Genomic DNA, 13,068 nt, shown 5'->3' with positions numbered 1-13,068 from the left:
TGGTGCTGAATTTTTTCTCTCAGTTTTAAAAATTTTACACATATATATACTTCGTCCATATAACTTTTCATGCACTGAAATTTAGTCCATATTCATTAAGTTTGTTTTAAGGAATATTCATGAAGTTGATGCTGAATTTTTTTTCTCTCAAGTTTTAAAAATTTTACACATATATATACTTCGTCCATATAACTTTTTATGCACTGGTTTTTTTTAATGACACTACTGTATTTTTTGGCTACAGGACATTACTGTAATTTAGAAACAAAACTAACAATTTATCTCATGTTTTATATGATTTTTTAAAATTAATTTAAATTTTAGAAAAAAAACAAATTAAAAATATAAATAAAATTAAACTTCGTATTATCTTCAAGTAACAACATATAGTTAGCAATCCTTTAAAAAAATATAATTAACAAATAACATTATTTCTTAAACATGTTATCAGAAATTCAACAAAATAAGATTTTTACTAAAAGATATCAACTCCTTACATGGATCTAAGTACATTGAGAGATATTCTAAATTCACGCAAAATATCATTATTTTTAATAATAATAATAATAATAATAATAATATAAAATTGAAATTAAAAAATAAAATGGTAATAATTATTACAAAAGTACAGCAAACATTTAACTTAGAAATCGAGTAAATATATGTATTTTTTGGTCAATCAAGTAAATATACTCTGCTGTGATGGAGTCAAGGCCAAACGTGACAGTAAATCCATCCATTTTAGGCTGGGTCTTAGCCTAGTAGGAAAACTTCTTTTTGGGGTTCAAATTCAAATATGCTAAAGACTTAGAGAAATGAGTTTCTATTGTATTATTCTTTTTAAATTAATATATTCATAATTATCTTGTTAGACTATTTTATAATGATATGACAAGTTAATAAATTGATTAAGTTATTGTTACGTTAATGTTATTATTTAATCTATAATAGATATTAAAAAAATATATTTAAATGGATTAAATCAAAACATAAAAAAGATAAACTTTAAAGGATATTAATTCCAAGTAAAAATGGATTAAACACTCCTATCTTAAATCACCAATAAAATTAACACAATTTGTGAGTAACATATTGCAAGCCACCTTCCATACATGCATCGAAATTCGTTAAACTCCAAATCAACTTGAGAAAATTACCGTAAGGCCTTCAGTAACTGCCACCTCTCGAAAGCACTATATATTCTCACCCAAGGTGTAGAGTCCCCCTATATATATGAAGTCCTGACATTTCTTATCAATGTCACCACACAACCTTCAGAATAACTGTTGACTGTATCACATTTCCACATATGTAGGGATGACAGAAGGGAGTGTATTAAATTGAGATTTTAAAAAATTATTTTGATATAATTTTTTTTATAAATTATAAAAGATTTTATAAGAATGTAATATTTTTTAAGATTTTTTTAAAATATTTTTATGATTAGAATTTTGTAATTCAAATTTTAATGAACTAACAAAATATGAATTCAAAAGATTTGAAATAATATTATAGATTTTTAAGATTTTAAAGGATTCTTAATTTTTTTTAAAATATTTAAAATTATTCATAAAAATTTATGAATTTTTTTCTTATCTAATCTTTTAAATAAAACACATCTTATATAAAAAATCATAAACTTATTACATAACAAATCAATTTTTCTTAGTATATTTATAAGTACAATAGATTCATTTTCCTTCCATCATCAAACATGTTAATTGTATAAAAATTATATACCACAATATATATGTTAGTAGTATGGATACTAGTAGGCATTCTCACACTAACGAAACAAAAAACATGTCCAACAATTATTTCAAACCTCATTTAAAATTATATATTTCACACACACTCTCTGCAAAATTTGAAGAATTAGAAAAATTTCTTATATTATACATTTTAGGACATGTTGACTACTGGTCCAAAGAGTAAATTTTTTTTTTAATATTTGTCCCTTTCAACAAAGAGACAAAGAATTATATGTGATAAGAAAAAAATTATGTTCATTTGCAAGAAGAAAAAAAAATTCATGAAATCTCAAGGATTTGAGTGAAATTATTTAATATATATTTTTTCATAAAAAGTCTCATGAAATTCATTATAAAAAATAATCCATCAAAATTTATATACTTTTAAATACCATAAAATTTCTTTTAAATTATAAAAAATTATAATTAAATACCAACAAACTTTATTAAATTTCTTTAAAAATTCTAATAATCTTAATTAAATATCACATAATTTATTTTTATTATTTAAAAATCTTTATCAAATAGCTTAAAACAAAACTATTTTTTAAAAAAAAAACTTTAAAAATTCTAATTAAATACACTCCCTAAATTAAGAACCAATTTGGTGAAGATTCACCGGCGGATACATGTTGCGAGCTGTAGGGACATAATGAGTGAAAGTGAAATAAAAAAGAAGTAAATATATGATTATAATTATTCAATTTCCTTAAACCATATGAAAAATATAAAAGCTAAAAATACATTTTTTTTCTATTAATTACATGGCTCACATGATCATGTAACTCTCCTTGTGCATTAAACTAATGAAGTATTTGGTAGGGAGGTTCTTTTAAGTTATTTAAGAATCTCAGATTAAAAATGTTAAATTTTTATGTTTCGTATCAAAATGACAATTGTAAAAATTATTCTTAGGAATCCAACCTTCCCAAAAATGTTTTTTTTTTTATATTAAGTTTTACATGGGGTGGTAGAAATCCAAGATTCCCCTGAATGAGGAAAGTTTTTTTTTTTTTTACAATTGTATTTCTCATTTCTAAAAACATTTAGACATAAATAAAATATTTATAACACTATAAAAACATAATTTCCAAGAAAATATAATTCTCAAAAAATATGATTTCTCATTTCTAATACGTTAAGTGTCATCACACTTAGATATAGAGTTTATTAATTTTTATTAATTACTTGTATGATTCTTAGGGTTTGTTTTTTTTTTATATAAAAAACACATTTCGTTAATAAAATAAATAATGGGCTAATTTATTTAAATTTATTTCTTGAAAAAAAATATTTTAATAAAAATGAATAGCTTTTTTGTTTTTTAGTGTTTGTTTACACTGTTTATGTTTAATAAAATAATTTTTTTATTTATTTTAAGAAATAAATTTTATTTGTTGATTAAATAAGTATTTTTTAAATAAATAAAATATATTTATGTTTTTTGTAAAATTTGAAAAATATTAATTTTATTTTTATAAATTTTTTGATTAATTTGATTCATGTAAAAATAAAATATATTTTATTTTTTTAAGATTATATATTTTAAGTTTAAAAAAATTAGTCCAATATTTTATCTTTTATAATAAACAACTTATATCTTTTTCTAAATTATTTTAAAAAAAAAATAAACAAATTAGTCTTTAATTTCAGGTGACGAGTCTATGATGTGGAGGAATGATCCTAGGCGTTCAACCACCTGATTATGCGACGGACGGGCTCGTCACAGTTTTTACACGCATGGGCCAAGCTCACCAGAGAGCCCAACACCGACTTGACAATGGTACATTTCCACGGGCAACACCACCCCAGCTGCACTTCAGCCACCGGTGCCTTTCAACACAAGATGATGATGATGCAGTCCGAGTCGCTTGTTGCCATCTCGTTCACTTTCGGAGCCTCCAATGTGGTTTCACTTGAAGAAGCAGTGTGTGCCTGTGCTAAAGCGTGTCACCACCACCTTCGAAGCCGTGGCGGAACACACGTGGATTAAATCGTTGAACCTGTGTTGCACGCGAATCATGAAGCTTCTCTTTTCCGCCAACGTAAGAAAACAAATGAAGAAGCTCCTCGAAGGGTGTTATGTTATGGGAATGTGTTCGTTCTAGCGTGTGCTGAGACCACAGTGAAGGATTTAGTGGTGGTTGACTTGCATCGCGGTTTGGAAGTGGTGCAAGAAGCTAAGGCTAGTTTGGAGGATAAGGGGTATATAAGGTCGATGATTGATTTGTTGGAGGACAAAACGGTGCGTGCCGATCTTTCTACGAGATTGGTTGCATATGGGTCCTGTAACAAGTGCTACTTTTGCTGTCATTTTACCGGTTCTTGGAGATGCCAATGCGTTTAGAGTGCTTGTGTCCGTTCTGCAGACCGTGATTGAAAGTTTTGGTTATCACATGCTTGTGAAAGACCAACACTTGGGGAATTAGATCATGAAAATGGGATCATGTCAACCAAAACAACATGAATGGATTCATCTTAATCATCTACTTCCTCCGTCCTATAAGACTTTTTCAGTTAATTCCCATTATTTTAAAAAAATTAATAAAACTAATAAAACTAGATCAGGCGTAAATGACCCTTAGCAAATCATCACCACTAGGATGTGTACCAGAAGTAAGGAGGGAATTCACAAGCCAAAGCAACCATATATAGGAGAAGCAAAAAAACATTACAGAAGAGATGGAACCAATGAAAAGAGGCAATGGAAAATTCATTGAATTCTCTAATCTCTAATGTGACTTGGACTCTAGTACCCTATCAAGGCCAAAAAAAATGTTATTAACTCTAAATAGTTTTTTTAAAACCAAATACAAGGCAGATGGTTCACTTGAGAGGAGGAAAGCTAGATTGGTTGCAAGAAGACTCCAACAAACTATGTTGGCCTAGACTATAAGGACACTTTTAGTCCTATGGTAACCAAGAACACTGAGAATTATATTTATTACTGTTATTCATTTCAATTGGGACATTAGGCAAATGGATATTAACAATACATTATTAAATGGACTACTCAAAGAGGCAATCTACATGTGTCATCCTGAAGGAGTTGATTCAGCTAGGCCACAACATAATTGCAAGCTAGCCAAGGCTATTTATGGATTAAAACAGACCTCTAGAGCATGGTTCCACAGGCTGAAAGGAGCTTTGCTTGGATGGGGATTTCACAACACAAAAATAAAGAAGACATAAAATTACTTTTAATCTATGTATACGAAAAATTGTGATTTGTGAATGGGAGCAATTCCAATTTTCTGAAAGCATTCATGAGGTGGCTTAATTTGGTCTTTGCTCTAAAGGACCTTGAGCAAGTGAACTACTTTTTGGGAATAGAAATGCACAGAGATGACAGAGGAATGTATATAGCTTAAGCAGACAAGGTATAATCATTAAGCTATTGAAGAAATTTAGTTTAGAGAGTGCTTCAATTTGTCCAACTCCTATGGTTATAGGGAGAAACTTCACAACTACAGGTGAACAACTGAAGAATCCAACTATGTTTAGACAAGGCATTGAGTGCCTCCAATATCTAACTAACACAAGACCTGACATCTCTTATTCAATCAATAAATAGAGTTAGTTTATTAGTGCAGTAGTGCTCCAAGTCCAATACCACTGAACATTGGCAAGGTGTGAAAAGAATTTTGAGGTATCTTTAGGGAATAATTGATCATTGTTTACACATTATATAAGATATTGACAAATTGGGCTTTTCAGATGCTCATTGAGCTACTAGCATTGAAGATAGGAAATCTATGACAGTTTACTTTGTATTTCTTAAAGAAACACTTGTGGCCTAATTAATCTTTGAGGAAGCAGAGACTTGTGTCTTAATTAAGTGCAAAATCAGAGTACAAGGCACTAGCTGATTTAGCTACTGAAATCTCATGGATACAATCACTATTTCGACTCATTAATAGATAAAATTTCCTACAACCAGAAAACCAATTGTTTGGTGTGATAATCTGAGTGCAAGAGTTGTTGCCTCTAATATCCAATGTTACGTGATAGAACAACCAAAACATATTGACGTTGATATATTTCCTCAGCTGATCAGATAGCTTGACTAAAGCATTATCACTCTCAACGTAATCTTTTAATGCCAAACTCTGATTTCAGCACCCTCTCATTTGAGGGTAGCATAGAATGATAAAAGTTTTTGTTAACGCAAATCTCTAGACTTTTGATATTTTGTTGAAAGATTCAAAATTTGTATTTTAAACTATCTGATTCATACCAATATTTATCAAGTAGTACTTAGGATCCCTTATTTTTAAGTAGTTAAAGAAAAACCCATATAAAAAAACTGTGTATTTATACACAAATATCATTCTTCCTCATTTACTTTTCTATCTCTTGTAACATTTTATGACTAGTCTTAACGTGCTAAATAAACAAAATAATGAATATATTTTATATGTTTAAAATATTAAATAAAATTATTTTTATTTAATAATTATTTTATACATAGGATTTTAAGTGATTAATTAGGAAATATTCTAAATATATAGGATTACTCAATTTTATTTTATTTTACCCTTACATGAACATGACGTAGCGAAGCATTTGAAGACCTGCGGAAGGGAAAAGAATAAAGGCCCATATCCATGCAAAACAAGCGACAAAGCCAAGTTTTGATTTCTCTATGGGCCCGTGCATAGCAAGCGAACGCAAAGTTTGTCTAACTTCGAGACAAATTTACATAACAATGTTGATTTTTTGACACTCACAATTTCCAAAGGACAAATACCTAGTTCATAACCCATACTTCTCTCTCTTCCCTCTCTCTCTCTCTCAAGATGTCTGAGATGTCAACTAACTTTTGGTTGTCAAAAAATCTTTTTCCTTAACATTAAACCATGTAGCCAGTGTAAACACTACGAGAGTGTCATCAATGACGTGATAGTCACAACATTCTCTAACATATTGTAGCTTCTATTACTACTACTACTTACGTATATCTTTTTATCCTAGCATAAATAGCCATTAGAAAGTAGAGTAAAGCATCTTCAACGATTCAATCAAACAATTTACTATTTTCCAGCATCTTTTGATTTCACTTTGTTATTTTCTTGTCAATGCCCTTTTAAATTTCAAATTTTCTAGGCTCTCTTTATTATTTTGTTTTTACCTTATCCCAAATTTCAAACACTTTTTGGAGTGATTTGAAAACCTATAGTCGAAAGACATATTTCCACTTTTGACATCTTCATTTGAATCTTACTTTGATTTTGTGTTGGAGCAAAAGGTTATTAGCTAAATTCCATTTGGGCTAACAATTTCATTCACACGACAACAATGTGGAAAGGCTACTTGTATGTTTTGAAAGAATGAATTTTATCTTTTTCAACAATGTCGACAACAATTTCACTAGCGTCTTTGTAGGATATTTTCCAACAGAAAGTTTTTCTTCGCAAGGCTACTTGCATGTTTTGAAAGAATAGCAAAAGGGAAAGCTTAAACTTAAAAATAGCCACTAAGCTAACTACTATTAATTACTTGCACCTTTCCCCTTTTGTGAAAAAACCATAAGGGCCTTTGGAAGATCTGAAATCACCTTTATTCTTTAATGAAATTGTTTGTGGAGCAATGAGATTGAAATTAACAAATGAATAAAGTTTTGTTCCGCTAAAGTCTACAAAACAAGGGATCCTCACATTGTTTTAGGAAAAATTAGATGACGGAAGTGCAACGAATATCATTATATCAAATCAAAGCGAAATGGAGGGGCTGATTCGGATGCTCAATCCAGCCGATATGCCTTGTGTCTGTCCTATCCTATTCCTCTACCATTTGGTGTTGCCTATATGCATATGTACTAACAAGGTAGGACATAGTTAATAGATAATCTTGTATCTTAAATATATGAGTTCGATCTTTGACCTATATGTATAAAAAATACTTATTTAAAGAAATGAATCTCTTAAATGAATTTTAGTATCTCGTGAGATTATTCTTGACTTTTGGTTGAAGGATATTTTGATTAAAAGAAAAATATAACTCTTATAACCATTATAATCAACGAGATTTTGAAGATTGTGCATTTATATTTTTACTCCAGCAGCATTCATCTCAATTGATTATATAACACAACTTGACCTATTTATCTTTATTCCAACATTTCTTTTGAAGACAAACGTATATATCACTGAAAATCCAATACTTCTGCAACGGTATATCAACAAATGATGATAAGAAAACCACTCACTCATGAGTGCTAGACCAAATAGATCTTTATCTGGTATAAGGTATCGTTCTTTATCTGCAAGAACATGATCATTGTATGATGGATGATTTTATATATATATCAACAAGCGAGACTAGCGTCCCCTCATTCTGGCACAAAATACATTAATAATATTTTATCAGAAGTACGTAGGATACAACAGTTAAAAGACCATTAGATTAATTAATTTTAAAACATAGTTTGAATTATTTGGCGTACTACGTACTATTCTAGTTTCGAATCTTTTTTTCATTTTGGCCTAGCTAAATGTCACCGCTAACGTTTATTTCTAGATCATGTGCATTGAAACATACAATGACAAGACACGTTAAAGTTTTCTACAAACCTACAAAAATGTCCGAAAACGATACGTGTGTTTCAATTTGAGTTGTGAGAGGAGGCACACACGTGGTATTATTCCTTTTAGCTAGCGCTGGATTGCCAATGTTGCCTTCAAGAAATCATTATCACCCATTTTGTTACCCAATAGTACTGCGTAGATAAACCTTTCATCCTCTATCATTATTCATTACTACTTACTCCTTAGAAGACAAATTGACTATATTGACTATATGCGAAGCGAGAACAAATTGAATATGGGTAAGTACAAAAAATTTGCACCTATTAATTGTTGAAATTAATTAAAAAAAACAAACCGATTTCTCCCATTTTTAATAAATTATATATATCACCTGTTAGATTTCATTTTTATTTATTCAATTCTTTTAGGTAAATAAACATTAAGCCGTTGATATCAGTGACAGTGAGGAAAGAACTATATGGGAACCCTTAAGCATATGGCTTCGGGTTCAATTTCAACATTTAAGTATAGGAGATTTTGTTTCACACCGTCACCATATTTGAGATCAGTTCTCCCCATACATGCAAGAAAGAGAATATTGGGAAGAAAAATTATTGAATGGATCAGAATCACGTATATAGCCTCAGCCAATTTTCATGAATATATATAGTTAAGTTTTATTATATTTTTTTATAAATTAAAAAATTCATCTACATTGAAATTAATTATTACTCTTTCAGTCTCCGTCCTACTATAAGTGTCATATTTGAAAAAAGTTTGTTTGAAAATAGATTGCATTTGACTTTTTAATATAATATTATTTTTTTCATCAATACTCTCAATGTCACTTTAATTTTTGAATTTAATATTAATATTATTTTCTTTCATCTATTTAATAAGGTTAATTTATAAAAGATATTAATCTATTATTCTCTTTAATCTATTTATTAGTTTTTCTTAATGTATAAAATAATATAAGATGATACTTATTTTTGAACAAAGAAAATATCATTCTTAAAATTGGTAAATTAGATTGAGTTTAACTTATTCTCACAAGCTAATCCAAGGGGGAGAGAGTATTATACAATTCTCATAATCTAATTTACACGTACATATAGTTAAATTCAACTTAATACATAATTCAGATTAATCCATGTTGTGATCATGATAGGCATTTTCATCTTTGACCACCATGTGATAACGAAAAGTTTCCACAACATTCTCCGGCATCGAGACAAGTACTCTCACCGAATTAGCATCTCCAACAACCGGTAAAAGCAAGCAATAAATAGAGCTTGTTAAAGGACCCATATGCAATGGTTTCCCTTCTCCAAAATCCACATCCTCCAACCCTAGCCTTGACCATTGCGATATAACCAAACTCGTAGAAAGATCAACACGCACTGTTTTGTCCTCCAACAAATCAACCATCGACCTTATGTACCCTTCATTGTCCAAATTAGCCTTAGCATGTTGCACCACTTTCAATCCGTGACTAATGTTGTTATTAACCACTACTAAATCTTTCACCGTGCTCTCGGCACATGCAAGAACGAACCCGTTCCCATAATACCCCTCGGGGAGGTTAACCTTTTTTCTAATGTTGGCAGAAAAAAGAAGCTTAACAGTTTGCATGGGGCAGAGGTTTAGTGATTTAACCCACGCGCGCCACGTGTGCGCTGCTACGGTTTCAAAGGTGGTGATGCACTTTAGTGATAGAACACACTGTTTCTTCAAGAAATGCACTTCGGAGGGTCCGAAGGTGAATGACGTGGCAACCAGCGACTGTGACTGCATCATTAGCTTGTGCAGGTCCACGTGAGAGGAGGGGTGTGTTCTGGTGTATTGCGGGTGCGTGAAGTGCACCTGGGAAGTGTTACGAGGTTTTAACACATGTCGCCCATGGAAGGGTAATATTGTCAATTCGGTGTTGGGCTCTCTGGTGAGATGGGCCCAAGCGTGTAGAAACTGTGACGAGCCAATGCCGTCGCATAGGCTGTGATTGATCGCCGTGCACAAGATCATTCCTCCACATCGGAGACTTGTCACCTGACAACATTAAAATTAGATAAAAAAAATGACAGAATTAAAATTAGATAAAAAAAATAAGTTTGATAGACATCTACAAAAGTTTATACATTATTAATTAATTAAAAATAATCTTTAACATAAATTTTAAAATAATTATTATACATGATGATACAATACAAAAATATTTATACTGTTAATATATATATATATATATATATATATTTATTTATATATATACTATTTTTTCATAAAAGACTTTTTTTTATTATATGTCTATAAACACATAACACGTATGTATTCAATAAATTAGATGCATTTTCCTCTATAAAAAATTATATACATTTATTCCAATTTTAAATAAAAAAGGTGAGGACAAACGGATTTTTCTATACATTTTTATAGAGTTGTCAATTATCGTCCTCACACAAATTAATCTAACAATTTTGATACAGTTGATTCTTGAATCGGTAGTTAAATGAATCAGAATATATCAAAATTAATAGAGAGGGAGAGATAACTTCACCATATATATAAAAACTCTTTGAATTATTGATGAAAATAATATTACTAAAATCCTGAAATTTCTCTCTTTTTTATAATTTAAATTTATTTAGAAAAGGGAAGGGAAACACGCGGGCCAATGGCTGAAAGCACCCTGTCCCTAGATGTCACCACTAACCATGCTTTCTGAAAGTAATAACTAACGAGGGATTAGCACTTTGCTTTTTCGTTTTAAAATGCAGAAAATTCACTTTGCCAACTTTTTTGTTACCTACTTCTCCCCCAAATTCAAAGTTTTAATAAAAGAATGTGATCACCAGTATCGAATTCCGATATAATGTTCTTGATATCATGTTCATGCATCTGGGTATAAAAACATTTAAATATATAGCTTTGTATTATAACTTAAATATTTTGAAATTTATAGCATCACATATTAATTAAAATATAATATCAGAATATAAATTAAATGATGAATTACACACTTAGTATATAATTGAATAAGGGAGAAATAAAAAATATTCTTTTGTTTTATTCTGTTATATTTATGATAAGAATAACAAATCATTTTCCAAGTCTACACATGGATAAGAAAATCAGGGGAAAAAAACCGAAAACTCAAATAACAACAGCATAGAATTTAAGAGTATATGGATGAAAAAATTACTACATAGAATTGGAATGGAAGCATATACTTTGGAATCCATCCATCCATGTTTATGTGATTACATGTCATGTAGAGATTAATAAAAATTATATGATTTTAGATTATATAATAATTTGTATCAAGATAGATATGATCTGACCTGGATTACAAGAGGAGGAACATCTAAGAAGCTCTGAGCTTCCACCTTGTACAAGAGCTTCCTCCATGAATCGTTTGGGACCTTGCAAGATTCAAGCAATTCTTCAGCAGTGGCATCCATGAAAGCCTCAGCAAACACAGCACCTTCTCCTTTGCAATCCACCTCAAGCTTGTGATCATCCTCACAATCACAAATGCTGCTCCTGATCAACCTCCCAGCTAAAGGGTAGTAATCCACCAAAACTCTTGACAGAGAAGATTTCAACAAATCCAAGCTCACAGATTTCTTGAAGAGGTACACATACTTAATGGAGAATCTGAGGAATTTTTGGTCATCAAGATTAGATAGATAGAGAGAATGCTTTGGTGTTGGAGCACATGGGGGGATAATGGTAAATGGTGGCCTAGGATATACACAATCTGGGAGCTCCATAGATTTTGACATTTATTTTATATAAAAAAAAAAATTGTGGGATTTCAATTGATGATATGCAAGTTTAATTTGCAATAAGAATGATGATATAAATACCATCCGTTTGGAGATGTCACACCTTTAAATATATCTTAAGAGATTAGTCTCTCATTCTGGACCTGTCATACCTGAATTTTAAAATGAATAAATAATGATGACATTGATAGTAATATATTGAAGCAAATAAAAGAAAGAGAAAAGAAGCAGAGAAATTAAGGTGTGGGGAGGTAAGAAGAGTGGTACACAAGTGTGAGGGAAAAGAGACCTTTTATTTGTAGAGAAGAACAAGAGAAACGACGGGTGATTCTAAAATTTACGGTTTTGGATATAAGGTTAGAGTGGGTAGACCCTAAGATTCCTTTTATAGCAAAAGGAGGCTATGGTGAGCACAGGGGCAACATAAATTGTGTATGGTGTTTTAAACTTTATTTTTATATATAAATTAAAGTTTACGTTAGTTAAGTCCTTAAACTCATCAGAATCAGGAGTAATTTTAAGACATAAACGTTTATAAAATACTTATAGATTACTTACTCTTAACAAGATTTTCACATTACCAACAAAAATTAAATTTACGTTTTTATAAGATACAAATTTATTCCTTATCAACTGAATTTATTTGTATGGTCCTTTCATCTATTACTTGAATAGAATATATTCTAGTTGCATAAATTTGGTAAGACAAAAATGAAAAGGGCAACCAAACTTCTTCTGCAAAAGTGGAGAAAGACCATTCATTGTTAAGTTAAAGCTCAAGAAGTCGCGTGGTCATGAGCCCATGTAATTATATTATCATTCGTCCGACATTTGGCTATAGCTTACGTGTGTCTATATCAAGCCCTCAACAGTTAAGCCATCTCTACATATTTCTATAGACTCTCTCAAAATAAAAGGTTTCACACGTGAGAAGTTGTAAGTTTGAGTTTTTCCTCGTCTTTTAAGTAAAAAATAAATGCAAGTGTTTTTTTTTTTATAAATGTT

General features: G+C 30.3%; 1 protein-coding gene and 1 pseudogene across 2 annotated transcripts; one reads left to right on the top strand and one right to left on the bottom strand.

Moving 5' to 3' along the window:
• The first annotated feature begins 3,428 nt into the window (after positions 1-3,428).
• Positions 3,429-4,180, top strand: LOC114385271 (annotated as a pseudogene).
• Positions 4,181-9,336: 5,156 nt separating this feature from the next.
• LOC114384260 (fatty alcohol:caffeoyl-CoA acyltransferase-like) lies at positions 9,337-12,430 on the bottom strand. Of its 2 annotated transcripts, XM_028343917.1 has the most exons (3): positions 12,353-12,430; positions 11,617-12,215; positions 9,337-10,327 (listed from the first exon to the last, which is right to left on the bottom strand). In XM_028343917.1, the coding sequence occupies exons 2-3, from the start codon at positions 12,058-12,060 to the stop codon at positions 9,425-9,427; spliced, it is 1,347 nt and encodes a 448-aa protein (XP_028199718.1). In that variant the 5' UTR covers positions 12,061-12,215; positions 12,353-12,430; the 3' UTR covers positions 9,337-9,424. The 2 variants fall into 2 exon arrangements, with proteins under 2 accessions (XP_028199718.1, XP_028199717.1); XM_028343916.1 differs by lacking the exon at positions 12,353-12,430 and having other exon boundaries at positions 11,617-12,345.
• Positions 12,431-13,068: the final 638 nt, after the last annotated feature.

The sequence above is a fragment of the Glycine soja genome, chromosome 14, assembly GCF_004193775.1.
Source record: "Glycine soja cultivar W05 chromosome 14, ASM419377v2, whole genome shotgun sequence".
In the NCBI taxonomy this organism is placed as follows: Eukaryota; Viridiplantae; Streptophyta; class Magnoliopsida; order Fabales; family Fabaceae; genus Glycine; species Glycine soja.
Note: the sequence above shows the minus strand (reverse complement) of the source record. Positions and strands in the feature narration are given on the sequence as shown.

What these genes read in the sequence shown, in the direction of transcription:
- LOC114384260 (XM_028343917.1), bottom strand. Translation starts at nt 12,060, where the DNA reads ATGTCAAAATCTATGGAGCTCCCAGATTGTGTATATCCTAGGCCACCA. An exon ending in TTCCTCCTCTTGTAATCCAG is followed by an intron (nt 10,328 to 11,616) that starts GTCAGATCATAT and finishes TAATGTTGTCAG; the next exon opens with GTGACAAGTCTCCGATGTGG.